The sequence below is a fragment of the Brugia malayi genome (genome assembly GCF_000002995.4).
Source record: "Brugia malayi strain FR3 genome assembly, contig: Bm_v4_Chr3_scaffold_001, whole genome shotgun sequence".
Classification (NCBI taxonomy): Eukaryota; Metazoa; Nematoda; class Chromadorea; order Rhabditida; family Onchocercidae; genus Brugia; species Brugia malayi.
This window is the reverse complement of record NW_025062477.1, coordinates 8,283,164-8,298,988: the sequence shown is the minus strand read 5'-3', so window position 1 is coordinate 8,298,988 and position 15,825 is coordinate 8,283,164. Positions and strand designations below refer to the sequence as shown.

Sequence of the window (15,825 nt, the reverse complement as noted above, 5' to 3'; positions counted from 1 at the left end):
CATATCAATTTTAATTAAGGAACGATTAGATCGAGAACAAAGAAAACAATGTACAGAAGAGCACATAAAACTCGTTGCAATATGGGAGAATCGCTCCACCGAATTTTTGTTGAATTATGAATTTTCGAAAGCTTTGTCAAAACTCCGTATCCATCAAAAATTTAAAAAATAAGCGCACAGCAATTACTAACATCACATCCACATCAGGTGATATTGAAATCGTAATATTAGAGTAAAGTACCAAAAGAAAAAAAAAAAAAAACTCAAGGATTTAATTTAAAGAATTAAGAAAAAATCCAAAAATCTTCAAACCGCTGACCAGGATAAAATAATGACTAGTTATTAATTTACCTGTCAAGCATTCTTATTATCGAACAGTTCGCTGAAAGAAGTTTTCGCGAATAAAATATGAAAGTGATTACTCTTCTAAGACTTCGTCAAAAAAAAAACCAAAAGGCTTTTGGATAATGATTATCTATGCAGTGAACTTATGCTGCATAATAGACAATATGCTACTTTCTCAAAATTTTGGGTATAGAAAACAACATAAGCACTGGAAGTTTTGGTTATTCACAACAGCTAACACAACGCTTGCAAAGTTCAAAAAATCACCTGTTTAGATAAAAGTAAATGTATCCGACATTTTTCCTGGCTCGAATTTTCCTTTCACTAGTAGACGAAATTGATTCATCGTCACATAACAGCCAACCCCTATTTTTTTTGCACCAAACATCACATACGTAGTGGCCTAGAAATGATTGTTTCCTTGCTTTTCTGAAGTTAGAAATTTAAGTTCCTTATCGGGGAAATTTTCTGTAAGAAAAAAAAAAATGTCAAATAGAAAAGCTGACCATGAAGTTCATAAAATGAATTAAAAAATTCACCGCTTTCGCTTGTATGTCCGAGATGACTGATAACCGAAACAAGTCGATAAGATGGCTTCATGAAACCTTCCTTAATGAAAAAATATCCGTTACTAAACTAAAATTGCTGCCATACACTTCATTTCAAAATTCAGGTGGGAGCTATATCAGATTAGCGCAACGAGGAAAAAAAATTATTGTACCTTAAAATATGCTAACAACCAAAATAATCGACTATGTCTGAAACTTACCTTGGCGTTCATAACTAGATCATAAATTCGCTCGTCAACACCTTCCATTAAAAGAAGTGCATTCTGAATCAATTTATTATCATTAAGTTATCGAGTAATCAGAATACAACTTGAATTGTTCCCGAATGAAATCATTGACTTAATTTAAGAATACTATTCAAATGTCGAAGCTATCTGAAACCTGGTCGATCTGAAACAATGCAAACGAATACAAACTCTAACCGAAGGTTCAAGCACCGGTGTAAAGTGGTTGAATTCGTTCAGTAAGTATATACCATCGTTATTACCCACCCGATAATCATCAACAGATATGCCTAAAACTTCCCAATATTATCTCAAGCTTAATAACAGTTGAAAATAATACGAAAATAATAGTAAGCATTAATATGAAATAAAATGAAAACCTCATTTCAATCATATTTGTGAAAGTCACAGTACTGCATCAAATTTAATTTCATTAAACTGCTCATTTTACAGTTAATATAAGTGTTGTAACATTTCTAGCCCGCAAGAAGTTTCTAGAAGAAATCAACACCAATACGAAAGTATTTTTATTTGAATAAGAGAAAAATCTGTGAATTCCTCACAATTCAGTTTAAATCAGTGTCAGATGACCACTAAGAAGCGATAAAACAAACTCACGTATAATATCACCATTTTGGACTCTAAATCTTGGTCGATAGCAAATCCATCGCTGATCATAATACGTCCACACATCAACACTTAACATTGCTGCGACAGCGAAAAGTTCAATTTCAGTACCCCACGTATTATCGGTCAACAAGTGATTCATGTGGTCATTCCAGATTTCTGACGACCAATCTTTCAAAGCAGCAAATTCATTCCAGTGCTCTGCTTCAAATTCAACAATCTATAAATATTAATTTGGCAATTCGTAAAATAGCATTTATGTAACAATATCCACCATTTCCGGAAATTTTGGTCACATAATTTCAGTACTAACAAAAAATTGGCCCAACAAGCTATGGTGATTAAAAAACTAAATTCAAAACCTGCTCTGAAGCTAACTTCAATGCATCTTAATGAAACTTAATCCAAACTTCATCAAGTACATTGCAAATTATCCTGTTTTCATGCATGGATGTTAACTTCACAACTATATGGTGAAAGTAAACTATTTTACATTGGAAAACCGGTCAGTTAAAACAACAGGACTCAGAAATAATTCGTTTGAAATTTGATGGTGCTGCAGACGATGGAACACATATCTATACAATTAAAGTTAATTTACATTTTTAGGATCAATATATAAAAGGCTTTAAAATATTACACATTTCCGAACTCTTGAATATTCGATATCGCTACCGGCGAAATAAAAAGCTAGCGCCCGGAACAAGCAGTTGCCGTCACCAACAATATCAGCAACTCGAGATGGACGATCATTTGTACTCATTATGCGAAAAGTGGCTTTTTCACTGGAATTTCATTTTTGTTAAAATAACCACATAACTAAGCATTTTGAAAATTAATTTTAAATCCAACTTTTCGTAGACTAGTCATGTATTATCTCACATGAAACAAAGTTTATAAGAACTACATATCTTTTAACTCAATTAAAATACCGAAAATTCAAAAAAAACCGTACATGCAATCATAATTGAAGAGTAAACCAATTTGAGAACAAATAGCACGTCGTTTTTCAGCAGATATCGGTTTGTACGGTACCAGTTGCGTACTAGATTCCTCCAAAATTTCTTCCTTAAGAAAGAAACATTTCAACTTATTTTTTAAATGCAAAAATAACAGTGGAATTTAAAACGTATAGCTTTACTCATGTCAACTTTAAATTACTTTAGCAATATCACTAGAAAAGATCGGACTGTGGCGTATGTGACTCTACGACTGTATGTTTTATCTCTTCCTTGTGCAATAAGGATGTTTTTAGCTATATGGACAACCTCGGTTGCCAAGAACTGAATATTTATAAGACGGTTGAGTTGTACACTAAAAGTATAGAACAACAGAGAAAAATTTGGGTTCATGCACATATTGAAAAAACATTAACTCATTTGCAAATCACGCAATAATGCAAAGTATAACTTCAGATGTAAATTGCTAAACTTACATCATCACTGGACAGACTATTTCTGCGCGACATTTTCTCTTGATGTTGCTCAGTCATACTAATCGGAGTGTTAGGAGGGACAGGTGTGAATGGCCTAGTTGGTCCTCTTTTATCTTCAATGGCTAAAAGGATACTCAGATCATAAAGTTGGGCAAATAATAGCAAAACTGAGTGTATAAAATTTTTAACTCCAAATTTGCCGTGCTGGAATTAATCTTAATTTGTGAACTTTGAAACATACACCCATAACTTTTCATTACCTTCATGTGCATCTGGTGTAAGAGTTTCCACTCTTTCTTGTGACAAGTGAGATATATTGAAATTCTCCGCCACGATCTCTTTAATAATATAATCATCTTGCCTTCGTTTCTCCTGCATTTCACCTGCGATTGGTGACTGTGCGAGAGGTTTCATGCAACTCTCTCCAGTCTGAAATTAAAACTTTAATCTTTTTGATTTGCAAACCATTCGTGGAATGTTACACATATACAAGCTGTTAAAAAGAGCAACCTTGAACATCGATATCTGACTCTTACTGTCATTTAATGGCAAATTTTCCAACAGTTTACTTTGGCTCTTGGAGATCTTTAGACGTATCGCTCTTTTTTGGCCTAAGATGGTCCTGTGGTCCATATAGAACAAACCTCTTTACTTGATTTATTATTACATTAGGTGTCTTTATTGTTTTTGTAAACACCAAATCTAACTTACTTTAGGCTCTATCTCACAGTCACCTTGCCTAACTGGCCTAATGTCCACACTAGCATAAAACTACTACGCTTCTTTCACAATAAAACTCGTATTTTCAAGTTTAGCTTCACTATTAGTTTCCGTGACACTCACACTGCCTTCCTGCTGGCTAGCAGACTGAACTCCTTGCCTACAACTTCCCGTTTACTCATCCCTCATTTTCTCAAATAATCCTATATTTGGAATTGGCTTCTCCTTATGGTCATTATGAATATAATCAACCTGCCCACGTAGTATATCTGCCTCGTCGTTCTAAAAAAATTCCAATGTCTAATATAAAAAGGACAAAATGTTGGATCTAAGAATTTCTCGAATGGCATTATTCACATCTAACCATTTACAGAGAAGTATTTCAAAACATTTCTCTCGAACCTCTTCTTCAGCTTCGACTTCGGGAAATTCAACAGACAGAGATGAATCACTTGATTTATTCTGATCGCTCGTCTGCATCAAGCTTCGCTCGCAAACCTACAACTAATAATTAATTGAATTTCCCGAAGTCGACAATTAATAATTACTGATCTATGTTTTTTTAGATCTATACAATATATTATCTTAATAAACTCCAATGGAATGAACTCCCAAAGCCAAATCGTTACAAAGGTGCTGTAGATATTCTGCTTATCCTATATATACTGTCCTTAAGTGCTAATCGGGATAGTCAAATCCGGGATGGCAGCTGGTTTCAATCATACCGGCAGTCTTAACATTCCAGGATAGCTCGAGTACCATATTTAAAGTGATTTTAATGATTTACTTGTGAAATTATATGGATAGACAGGATTCCGTTATAAGAAGCGTTAGATTTCAACTAGCTTAAGCTTTGAAATGTTAAAAGTCAATATTCACCACTTGCAGCTGCTCTTCTTCGTTCATACGACTTAACTCTTCGCATGCTAAGCTGCTCGGTGGCCTTTTAAAACTGAAACAGACACCAAGTGAGTAACATGAATATTGCTTTTTTAACTTATTGTGGCTTTGTACAACCATCCCTATATTAAACTAGAATGTTTATTGTGCAAAAGATATTCTAGTGCAACTACACACAACTACACACTACAGCATCTGACTAAAAAAAAAAAGAAATATACTCTTCCGCCGAGCTCCACGGTACAACAAGATCTTCAGTTACTTGATTTCGGCCCTGTAACATAATATCATCATGTTTTATGTACCATTTTAAATAAGGAAAAAAAAAAATCATATATTTGACTCACAAACCTTGAACTCCGAACCAATACCGGGAACAACAAAACCCACATCATGATTAGTTCGCACTGAAAATACTTCGTTTTACAAAATCACTAACTGGTTAAGGAACAATATATCTGCAGTTTTTCCAAATTTATTCTTAACCTATATTCCCTCCTAACTCATCCATCTCAAATTTTTTCGAAGAATTTCCACGAATATCCAAATTGATTATTATGAGTGTCTTAGGTCTTAATTTTTTCCTACTTAGCTTGCTGCTACATTTCTGTCCTTACCTGTCCTATAATCCACACGATGACTGTAGAAATTTGTTGTCGCATGATGCGCTTCCTCCACAGCGCTAACATTTCGAGTATCATAACTGGTTCTCTCATCTGACAAATCTAGACAGCGTCCGGTCGGTGAAGGCGCACCGGCTGATATTGCTATTAAATCTGTTTTAATCGGACTCACAATTGCAAAATCGATCTTTCTAAAGCAACAAATATTATTAAATCTAAGGTTAATTGTAAATACAGTCCATAATCGTAAATACAGTGCTTAACTACGGTTTAATTATATGAAACTTAATTATTGAACTTATACTCCCTATTAACTTTCTGTCAAGAAATGAAGTTCTATACTCTATAATACTTTACTGAACATGTAATGGTGATTGGAACTGATTCGTAGAACAGGAAAAAACAGAATTAAAATTTACTATTGGTACAGTCATAAATTCTAATTTTTGAACAGTTTTAGTGCAATGGAAAACAGTATTTCACATCCGATATTTAGAACTTTTTGCTCTTGCTAGTCGCTTTTTGTCGTGGAATATTTTTCTCAAATAATTTGTTTTCTGTCTGGGACGCTTACTTTGTACTTAATGATACGGCGAAAAACGGAGTTGGCGACTCAGTGCAATGTCCATTTAGAGTCAAATACAAGGGGATATCAATCTTATCAGTACGCTTCACACTTTTCGATGCATCATAAACATATCGTTTGATTAGTATTATAAGACATCTGTAATAACTAAGTCAGAAATACACAAATTAAAAGGAATTACTCATTTATTCAAATCTTTTCGTACAATTTTACATGAAAAGCTTGATATTACTGTCCAAACTAATTCGATTGATTTCTCATACAACACTCCTTAATATCTTTGAAAGATTTATTTTTTATCATACTTAAATCAACTAAGCTCTCTTCTTATGTGATGTTTATTTTGGTATAGCAAATGACTCATAAAAAAGTACATCAAATCAGTTACTTAAAATGAATTATCTTTTATTACCGTGGAAGTTGAACGAATTTTTGTGTTCTTTGTCCACTTTCTCCTTGACAAAGTTCACATTTTCTCTCTACGTTTTCCGCCTTCAAAAAATCATCCAACAAAGTCTGCATACTTGGAAAACATGAGAACTTTTTCGGGAACCTAAAATGGAGGAAGAAAGGATAGAAAATAAAATAAATGCTTACTATAGCTTATGAGTTCCTTTTTCCCGATTACCACATTACTTTGAAAAGAAGTACGCTCAGCTTTTATAAATAAAGTTAAAGACAAATAACTCAAGACTACCAGACTGCATTCATACCTGCTTACTCACCGTTCATTTTTATGATCCAAAATATTGATAGTAACTGGTAAAATAATGTTGTCTTCGTTAATTTGTGAAACATGATGGCACCTGAATAAAGCGTTCTCATTATTACTTAGCATTTATCTGATCATTTAGAGCTTCATTCTTCATCATTTCCAATGAAGCATATATTTTTTGCATATTTTATGCCAAAAATTGATTAACTGATTCAACTATTGCTGGACTGTTGGTAGAGAAAACTTACATGTTGCAAATAATAGTGCTTTGCATAGTGAAAGCAAAATTTGCCATTACTGGATTCCTCATGCGCCTTTCCGCGGTATTTTCAATTCCGTACTGTTCACGCAACAGATTATCACATTCATCATGAACTTGATTGAGCACGTGGACCAAAAATTCATTGGCATCCTAAACTGAATACCTTTTGAACTCATTTAAGGTATTTTTTTAAAGATATTTTTTTGCACTCATTTGGAATTCCTTGGGAGTATTTCTATTTTCACAATTAAATTCCTTTACTCGTATTGTAGTGTTTTGTACATCTCATTACCGCAAAATCTAATGTGCTAAACATTTTATGCCAAATTCTACAGTTGATATTTACTAAATGAGTGAGATTTGAGTATTGCATGAAGAGCTTTTTTTTAAAAAAAATCGAAAAATGGACTTCGTGGCTTCGATTGAAACAAAATTACCAACTTGCTGAGCACTGCCTTTAAACGGCAACACATCTTTCACTGCTGTCAACAGTTTTCGCTTTTGATGATCTGAGGTATTGTCTCGTATACTTGCAAGACTCGAAAGTGCTCTAAATGGAAATATTGACAAAATGATCTCCACAATTAGCTCTCACTTTTGTCATAAACAAAACTGAGCGTTGCATTCCCATTAATAGTACATCTTTGGAAAAATTTTATAAGATGATGACCTCCTTTTACCATTAACCGCAAAAACAAAACATACAAACTCATTGGCATTACTTTATCCAAGTTCACTTTACGATTCTGAGCTTTCTTACAAAGTCTGAAAAGATCCTTAACAAAAATATCCATGGCAAACAATCCCTGTAGCATCGCATTCATGTAGCACGTGTTGCCGAGATTAGCAAATCTTAAAAAATTTAGCTTTTGCACGCATTGTATTTTTTGAAGGAAAACATAAACTAGAAAAGGACAGTGTAGGAGATTTCGCAGCTAGCTTAACCATTATTATTATATCCTTTCAAAAAATAATATGGATCTGAAAAATCTTAGAAGCTAAAAGCAACTTGTATTTCCAATTGCTGAATAACAAAAACCAAGCAGTTCACAAATTTTATGTTGTAATGAAGGGATGTGTTGCTGCACATTAAGAAGATGGTGACTAATCACTAATGTATTCAGTGCTGCATAGAATTATTTTCGTTAACTATGAAGTAAATTAACTTACCCAGAAAACTTTTCTTTGGAAGTAGTTGGTTTGTTGACTTGATAATCATCCAATGTGCGCATTGCTGGTGTTAACTGCACCGGAGTATGTTCTCTCTGCAATAGATATCCACGAATCCGAGACAAAACGATGAAAAGTGCAAGTACTAAAAGAAGAGATTCCCTACCTTGTTATACTCGACAAAAATTGGATTACGCCGATTTTTCTTAACTTCCTCTGATTCTCCAAATCTGTATGTTAAAGCAACAATTATAAAAATGACTTGTAAAATAAACCTAAAAATAAACATATAGGTGTTGCTTACCTCACTTTTGCTCTTCAAATACTTACTGGAGAGACAATGGTTTAATATATTTTTCTGTTGATGGTGATGGCTTTACTCGTTCTTCTATTGTCAACTCATTTCGTGGTTCAGATTGTTTGGATCGCTTTAAAGTTGGTGGTGAAAATGCCAAACGTTCGAACATTTCTATAACTAAAAAGTGATATCTCAACATTGTTTTGCACTATGGAAAATTAGGCAATTTTCAACATCATGAAATATAAAAAGAAGGATTTTTTTTTGTTTCTTCGACACACGAATGTGATTTTTCTGGCAGATCAAGCTGTTAATTACGAATGTTAACCATGCTCTTTTGGAAATTCTTTTACTTTCATTAAGTTAACTTGCTATAAATAAGACGTTGTTTCGATTTATCCAAAACAAAGAAGAATAAGATTATAGAAATGACGTAAATAAGCTACATCATTAGATTACACATGACAAAAGCATACGTTTTTGAATGCTAAATACATATTATCACATTATTATGCAATCTATGTTTCAAAAAACAATTCTGATCTCTCAGCCAGAGTTTAAGCTACTCAATTAACCAAGCAATGTGATCGATAATTTCAAATTGATTTAAAGGGGCTGTGTTGGAATGAAAGTTCCGAAACAAAACAAAAAAAAAAAAAAAACTAACGATTTTTAACGCGACTTCGTCGAGACTCAACAAGCATTGAAAGTGTTTCGTAACTGAAAAAGGCATAATTTTCGCATAAGACAAAATCAGGAGTATAATTTTAATGAAAATGTAACTAACTTAGCAGATGTTTCCGTCCTGCTCCCAACATTAGTTGTATGCAAACCACGACCACTGTGCACTTCACTCGAGAATACAAATTGCAATCGCTCTGCAATAAGAACTCACAAAACTACATTCCTTATACACAAAAAATTTTCTACATGAGTTTTTCAGCCGAAGACTTATCATCTAATAGACAGCAAGTCTACAAAGTTTGAAACCAAACTCTATAAATAGTTCGCATTTTTGCTTATAAAAAAAATTATAAAAGATTAGATATGATGCCCAAATACCCAAATATTTGTTCTTTAAAATTGAGAATGCTTCTATCAGTTTTTCGTGATTTTCAAATTCCAAAATCATTTCCTCGTCATTTCGAATGTCTGATATAAATCGCAGCTTGCATCCTCGTGGCGGCGACCAAGGCACTTGCGATATGAACTTTGTTTTTAATATCTGCAAAATTTGCATGCAGTTTCTTTTACAAAAGAATTCACTATTGATCTTTCGATGAAATTCTATCTAAAAAAAACCATAAAAACCTATGCCGTAATAAGATTAAAGAGAACAATGCGAAAATATTGGAGTTCAAAAAATGGTAAGAAGAGAAGGCACCATATCAACTTAAAATTAGGTAAAAATTTAGAAATCAGCGAAACACAAAACATACGGTGCAGCAGTTGTCGTACAGAAAAGTGATGTCTTTTTGATCACGATTGAATGTCATAACGGCTTTTTTCTTCATGAATACTGGCTGATCTATACGGCCTCTGCGTACCTAAAACTAACACTGTAATTAGCATAAATAAATTTTTCATTTTCAAACACATATTTCTTAAGGTTCTATGAAATTATTTACCAGAATTTTTCAAGAAGGATTTCTCTCATAAAATTATAAATCAGTAATTTTGAGATCAGCTATTCATCAGCATGGAATAATAGTGACATTGAAAAGTTGGTAATTAAAAAAAATACCTTAACTATAAATTCATTGGATTGCAATTTTTCGATTGCCATCTAAAATCCACTAAGAGATTAACAAACAAATATTAACAGACAACGCCCAATTCTTCCACTGTTTTCTTCCACACTGTTCGTCTCAACTAAACGTACCCAATAATGATTCTGTCGATGAGAGGATCAAAGATCAATCAGGGATAAGATCAATGGAATTAGCAGTGATCATCTCCTTTTTAGAAGATTTGTGCATATTTCATTATGATTTGCATGAATGGTCAGTAATTGCCATATAGATCTGAATTGCTACATCTCAATTGGACCAATGAAACGAACTACCCATTGTTCATAGGAAGACACTCCTCAACATTTCACCACAAATAAAACCCCGTCCACCAAGGAAAGCAACCAATACTTATCCCTCACACTCATTCTTTTCAGCAAATCACTGATCATGCTGTCATTCCAAGCATCTGGCGCCAGTTTCGAATTTAAATTTTCGTGAATATTTCGACGAATAATTGCGCCAATTGAAAAAGTCTAAATTGTACATATTCTTGCATGCTTGATTTCTAATTGATAAGTTGACTGATGAGGAGGAAAAGGAGAGAGTGCATATTCCCAGCTGAAATTTAGTCAATGTGAAAATTTGACAATAAGTGTTAGGGATAAATCTAATTGGTCAGGTAGATACATTTGATTTCTTTCAGTGAGGTATCTCTAGCTAGAAACTTGACTTTCAAGTACACTTAATTAATAATGGAATGCCTTTTATCATACCCTAAATTCTTTTCAAATCTGTTAACGTTGCTTTCGGTATTGTAACATCCATTCTGATGGATGGTTCAGGTACACCAAAAAAAGATTGGTTTTATAAGTTTCAATCCGTCCTTTTTCAGTTGTTGCCAAACCGAGACAAACCAAGTTATTGTACGAATTTTGTAGACTTTGGACTAGAATGGAGGGAAGTGTACATTTAGTATTTTTAACTGCATGCCTATTTAGTTTACTGAGTAACGAACACAGTCAACAACCATAAATTCACAAAAATGTTGTGATGTCTTAAAAGTCTCATTTTCCTATTAACTAATTCGTCAGGATTAGTATTCAATACTTTTCCTGTCTGACTGTATCTCGAAAAATCGATACAATAATATTGTGCTATCATTGGTACGGGAATGTGCTCTTGGTACATGTTTATCTCATCACAAAACTATCATTTATTAAATTAATGTTAAATCTGGAAACAGTTTTTTTTTTCACTTACCAATAATTATCAATAAATTGTATTTTGACAAAGTAAATAGAATCTCTGAGGTCATAAGTTCAGTAATAAATAACCAATTGATTATGCAATGACTGAGGTTGCACTGTCGAAGAACGAATGAAAATAATTTGGCTTCATTTGCTACCGAACTTACCGCTGGTGTTTTATTGAAGGCTCATCAAACAATGGCAAAAGGTGTAAAGGCTCAGTCCTTAAAACTTGTGGATCACATCTGGGATGGAATAATCTTGATAACGAAAATGAATTTGTTATTACAGTTAAAATTAAGATATATTATAATTAGTTCTTTACATTCAATACCCATTATCCGATGTTTTAAGGTTTTTTAAGACAAAGCGTAAATTGACGGAAGAATTCCTTTGCATTGCTTGACATTTCGGAACTTGGCATGATTGATACATCATATAGCTTGAATTGTATGGCATTACATTTTGTGTGATATTGTAAGCTCGGATCAAATTATTTACTTACGCAGTGTAACCAGAATTAGCTAATAAATTTGATGCTTTTTAATCTCATAATTTAATTTCATCCAAACTAAATGACTTAATATAATTAAGCGAGGTAACATTATGCAGTACGGTTTAAGAATCTAAATGTAAGAGGGAACTAACAACATCATTCACTGTGAATCATAATGAAACAAATTAAACGACGACCAACTATGAACTTCTGAAATACATTTATCAACAAATTAGAACCTGACTTCCTTCTGTTCAATTCAGATTCCTGCGGTGAAGTAATTGTTCTGGTAGAATTTGGAACATCTGCTACACTATAATACTATTTAACTATTTGAATTACAAAAAATGCGAGTTAAATTCAAAGTGTTGATGAAAAACAAAGGAAAATGTGGTCATAACTATAGAGAGAAAGTAGCAAAATACAGTCCTTTTGGAGTAATTAATCAGGTGTTTCTAACCAATAATAATTGTTATCAACACCATTAATAATATGCTTTTGGTTTTATTCTACAATTAGAAAAAGGAGTAGAGCAGTATACTAATGGAATAGAGCACAAACCATCTCAGGATTCTTCTATTTATAATCGATAACACCGAAGATTCAATTATTCAGTTATTGTCATTCTTGCAGCTTTTATAAAAACTAAAATATTAAATATATGCTAAAATTTTCACTGTTTTGCATGAAATGAAGAATGAAAAAAATAAGCAATTTATTGAATGATTTACATTCAATAAGTTGCGCTGTAAACTATGGATGAGCTTTTCATCCAAAAATTTGTAGTCATAAGTAATGAGTTGATATCATATCTATGGTCATAAATAATAATTTGATTGCGACATACTTTGATAACCAGTGGTAGTTGCGAAGGCATCTAAATCTTATAATTGTCTCACATCTAAGCAGCGATATTACATTATTACCATCTCGCCGGGCCATGCTTTCCCACTTTTGAATTCCATGAGTTTGCTGTTTTATTTCAGTTGGGTAAATGACGGCGTGGGTTGGGTATGGGGAATAGGTGAAATGGTGGGTGAAGAGTAAGGTGGAGGGAGACTTAAGTCAGTTTGTCCTTATTTGATAGCAATTATAGTGCAGTGTATGATCTCATCTGGAACCGAACCAGAATCAATATATTAGTAAGCCGTTGAGCAAACTATTCTTAAATACTTTTAAGAAGGAAATTAAGCATAGAATGAGTATTGGCAAATGTTAATCGATAGGACAGTGAAGAATAATTTCAGTAATTTTTTAAATCGAACTGCATTTAGCAGACGAGCAATAGTGGAAAGGTCGCAACTTCATCACACCGGTTCAGAAATGAGTAGTTCAGAGGAAGTGTCATGGATCACATGGTTTTGCGGCCTACGAGGAAATGAGTTCTTTTGTGAGGTCAGTTATTAAAAGTTCCTAAAAATTTTAGTGAATGTCTTCGTAATAATTTATAGAGAGTTTGGCGTGGTACAAAGAACGAGGAATAAGTCAAGCCTGCAATTCGGTTCATTCAGTTGTAGTTAATAAACAGTTCTCTAGGTTTATTGCATCGTTATTGTTCTGTTTCCTTTAGTATCGAATACTGTACTGTACGATGAATTGAAAGGACATCGCATTGTTACGTGATCTTGTAAATTATTGCATTAAAACTTCTGTTATGGGCGTTTTTTCTCAGCTTACTTGTTGTATTCTTGTATTTTTATGTTTCAGGTAGACGAGGAATATATCCAAGATAAGTTTAATTTAACTGGTCTCAATGAGCAAGTTCCACACTACCGGCAAGCACTTGATATGATTTTGGATTTAGAACCAGGTTCTTTTTTTTTTTAAATTGTAATTGATTTTAAAAAATTGTAATTGTATATAAGCTGAAAACTAATTTTGTTTTCTTGTATGAAAACTAATTTTTAATACTTGGTATCTGCACTAACTGTGGCCAGTGTACCTATTCTACTGGAAATTTTTGGATATGGAGCGATTAATAGTTGCAGAAATCTCCATTTTTCGTTTTACAACTGAGTAAAACATTTAATAAAGAGATTATAACTATAAAAATATGGTCGTATAAATCAACTTTTCGAAAGCTGCAAGTCATGCCTTAGTTCCCTTTTTTTCAAGATGACGACTTTGAAGACAATCCGAACCAGTCAGATTTAGTTGAGCAAGCTGCTGAAATGCTTTATGGATTAATTCATGCTCGCTATATTCTTACAAATCGCGGAATCCAGCAAATGATTGACAAGTGGCATGATCATGACTTTGGCGTATGTCCTCGTGTTTATTGCGAGAATCAACCAATGCTACCAATAGGTCAATTTCATTTTACTTTTTTTGAAGATTTAAAATTTCTTTTTTTTTTTTTTTTTGCTTCTTTGCAGCAGTTTCATAAACTGCAAGATTCATTTGGATCAAACGAAAATTGAAATATACTACTTCATCTCTTCTCTTGTTCTTTTTTCCATCTGCTCTATTTTAGCTTGTTCACTTTTCGTTTTTCTCTTTTTGTTCAAACAAAATTCAAATATTTAGATTGTAAGTAGTAAAGCTATTAAGACGAATTAGCTTTTCTTCTCAGTCAGGTTGGTTATGTTTCTTTTTTATTATTGGTTAAAGGTAAGGCTTTAACTGATATGGACAATCCTTGTTTTTTGGAGGTCCATAATGTAAATCTCATTTTAGGTCTTTCGGATGTACCTGGCGAATCAATGGTTAAACTCTACTGTCCTCGTTGTTGCGACGTTTATGTGCCAAAGTCATCAAAGCATCAGAATACTGATGGTTCTTATTTTGGTACAGGATTTCCTCACATGCTTTTCTTTGTGCATCCGGAAGAGAGACCAAAGCGACCCGCAACAAGTTTCGTTCCACGGTATAAGTTGCTTCCTTTGGAACTGCAAATAGCTACTGTTTGTCTCATAATTCGTGATTTCGGCTCCAAGATTGCAGTTTTAAGAAAAGTTTGAGTCGGATTTTAGTAAAGCTTGCCATTTTAAATTCAAATTACGGTAGTAATTATTTGAAATGATGTACTGTATTGTGAAATTAGATGTAAAATAGCATCTGGTTGAAATTATATAGTTTTTTTTTTCGATCTTTTGCATGCGTTCTTAGCATTTAACGCTTTTAATCAGTTTGTTCGTAACTTGGTTTGATTATGTGACCCCCTTTTTTAGTGATCATTCTCTCTGTCTAATGCATTCGGATATAGGGGTTTTCCAGCCCGTCTAACTTTAAAACATATCAAGATATATGCAATAGAGAGCAAAAACGAAAAAAATACCGAAAACTTAGTTTTCATAATTTCAGATTGTATGGTTTCAAAATACACCCTACTGCGTACACTTTACAGTACCAGCAAAGCCAGTGCAATGGTAATGTGAACAACGGCTCACCAACAATTGGGGTCAATATGTCACCGTTTACTGCTAAATGAAATAAAATATTCTAAGGTTATTGTATGAAATGCCTGAAAATCTTTTAGTGATGTCGACAATTTCGCAGTGTTATGTGTGGTCTTCACGAAGTAGAACTGAGTGAATGTTCTGTATGGTTTGAGGAAAGTCGATTTCCTTGAAATTTCAGTGAGTCGGCGAGTTTTTATCATTGTTAACTACTTTTATATTATTTATTCTGGGAGTAAACTTCAATTTCATCTAAGGTTGCGAAAGGTTCACATATCGAATGAAGATCTAGGCAGTTCTTGGAATAGATGAAATTTGTATCTAATCAAGATAATTTGCCTAGATTTTTCATATATCGATTTGTAGACCATAGATATAAATAGCTTCTACCTTCTAGAGAAACAAGAAATTATTCATGTGAGAGGATAATGATGCTATCAATAATTCACCTATTTTTCGAAGTCTTACGGAGAAAAG

At 33.2% G+C, this 15,825-nt stretch overlaps 2 protein-coding genes across 4 annotated transcripts; one reads left to right on the top strand and one right to left on the bottom strand.

Annotated features, from left to right (window-relative positions):
- Positions 1-354: 354 nt before the first annotated feature.
- On the bottom strand, positions 355-10,260 carry Bm12892 (Uncharacterized protein; the record flags this gene model as incomplete). 2 transcript variants are annotated; one of them, XM_043080434.1, is made up of 29 exons in its annotated part: positions 355-382; positions 613-748; positions 885-954; positions 1,115-1,177; positions 1,337-1,428; positions 1,757-1,985; positions 2,406-2,550; positions 2,721-2,833; positions 3,201-3,322; positions 3,461-3,629; positions 4,323-4,418; positions 4,800-4,872; positions 5,042-5,094; positions 5,172-5,227; positions 5,438-5,634; positions 6,018-6,167; positions 6,442-6,582; positions 6,755-6,835; positions 6,993-7,156; positions 7,448-7,556; positions 7,712-7,858; positions 8,177-8,271; positions 8,343-8,406; positions 8,507-8,645; positions 9,142-9,194; positions 9,262-9,352; positions 9,537-9,699; positions 9,914-10,021; positions 10,219-10,260. In XM_043080434.1, 29 exons carry the CDS (start codon positions 10,258-10,260, stop codon positions 355-357), a joined length of 3,189 nt encoding a protein of 1,062 aa, XP_042936368.1. The 2 variants fall into 2 exon arrangements, with proteins under 2 accessions (XP_042936368.1, XP_042936369.1); XM_043080435.1 differs by lacking the exons at positions 4,323-4,418; positions 4,800-4,872; positions 5,042-5,094; ... (14 more) ...; positions 9,914-10,021; positions 10,219-10,260 and having other exon boundaries at positions 3,461-3,614.
- Positions 10,261-13,273: 3,013 nt separating this feature from the next.
- Positions 13,274-15,484, top strand: Bma-kin-10 (Uncharacterized protein; the record flags this gene model as incomplete). Of its 2 annotated transcripts, XM_001901201.2 has the most annotated exons (6): positions 13,274-13,345; positions 13,658-13,760; positions 14,066-14,257; positions 14,627-14,816; positions 15,254-15,318; positions 15,429-15,484. In XM_001901201.2, the coding sequence occupies 6 exons, from the start codon at positions 13,274-13,276 to the stop codon at positions 15,482-15,484; spliced, it is 678 nt and encodes a 225-aa protein (XP_001901236.2). The 2 variants fall into 2 exon arrangements, with proteins under 2 accessions (XP_001901236.2, XP_042936367.1); XM_043080433.1 differs by lacking the exon at positions 13,274-13,345 and having other exon boundaries at positions 13,739-13,760.
- Positions 15,485-15,825: the final 341 nt, after the last annotated feature.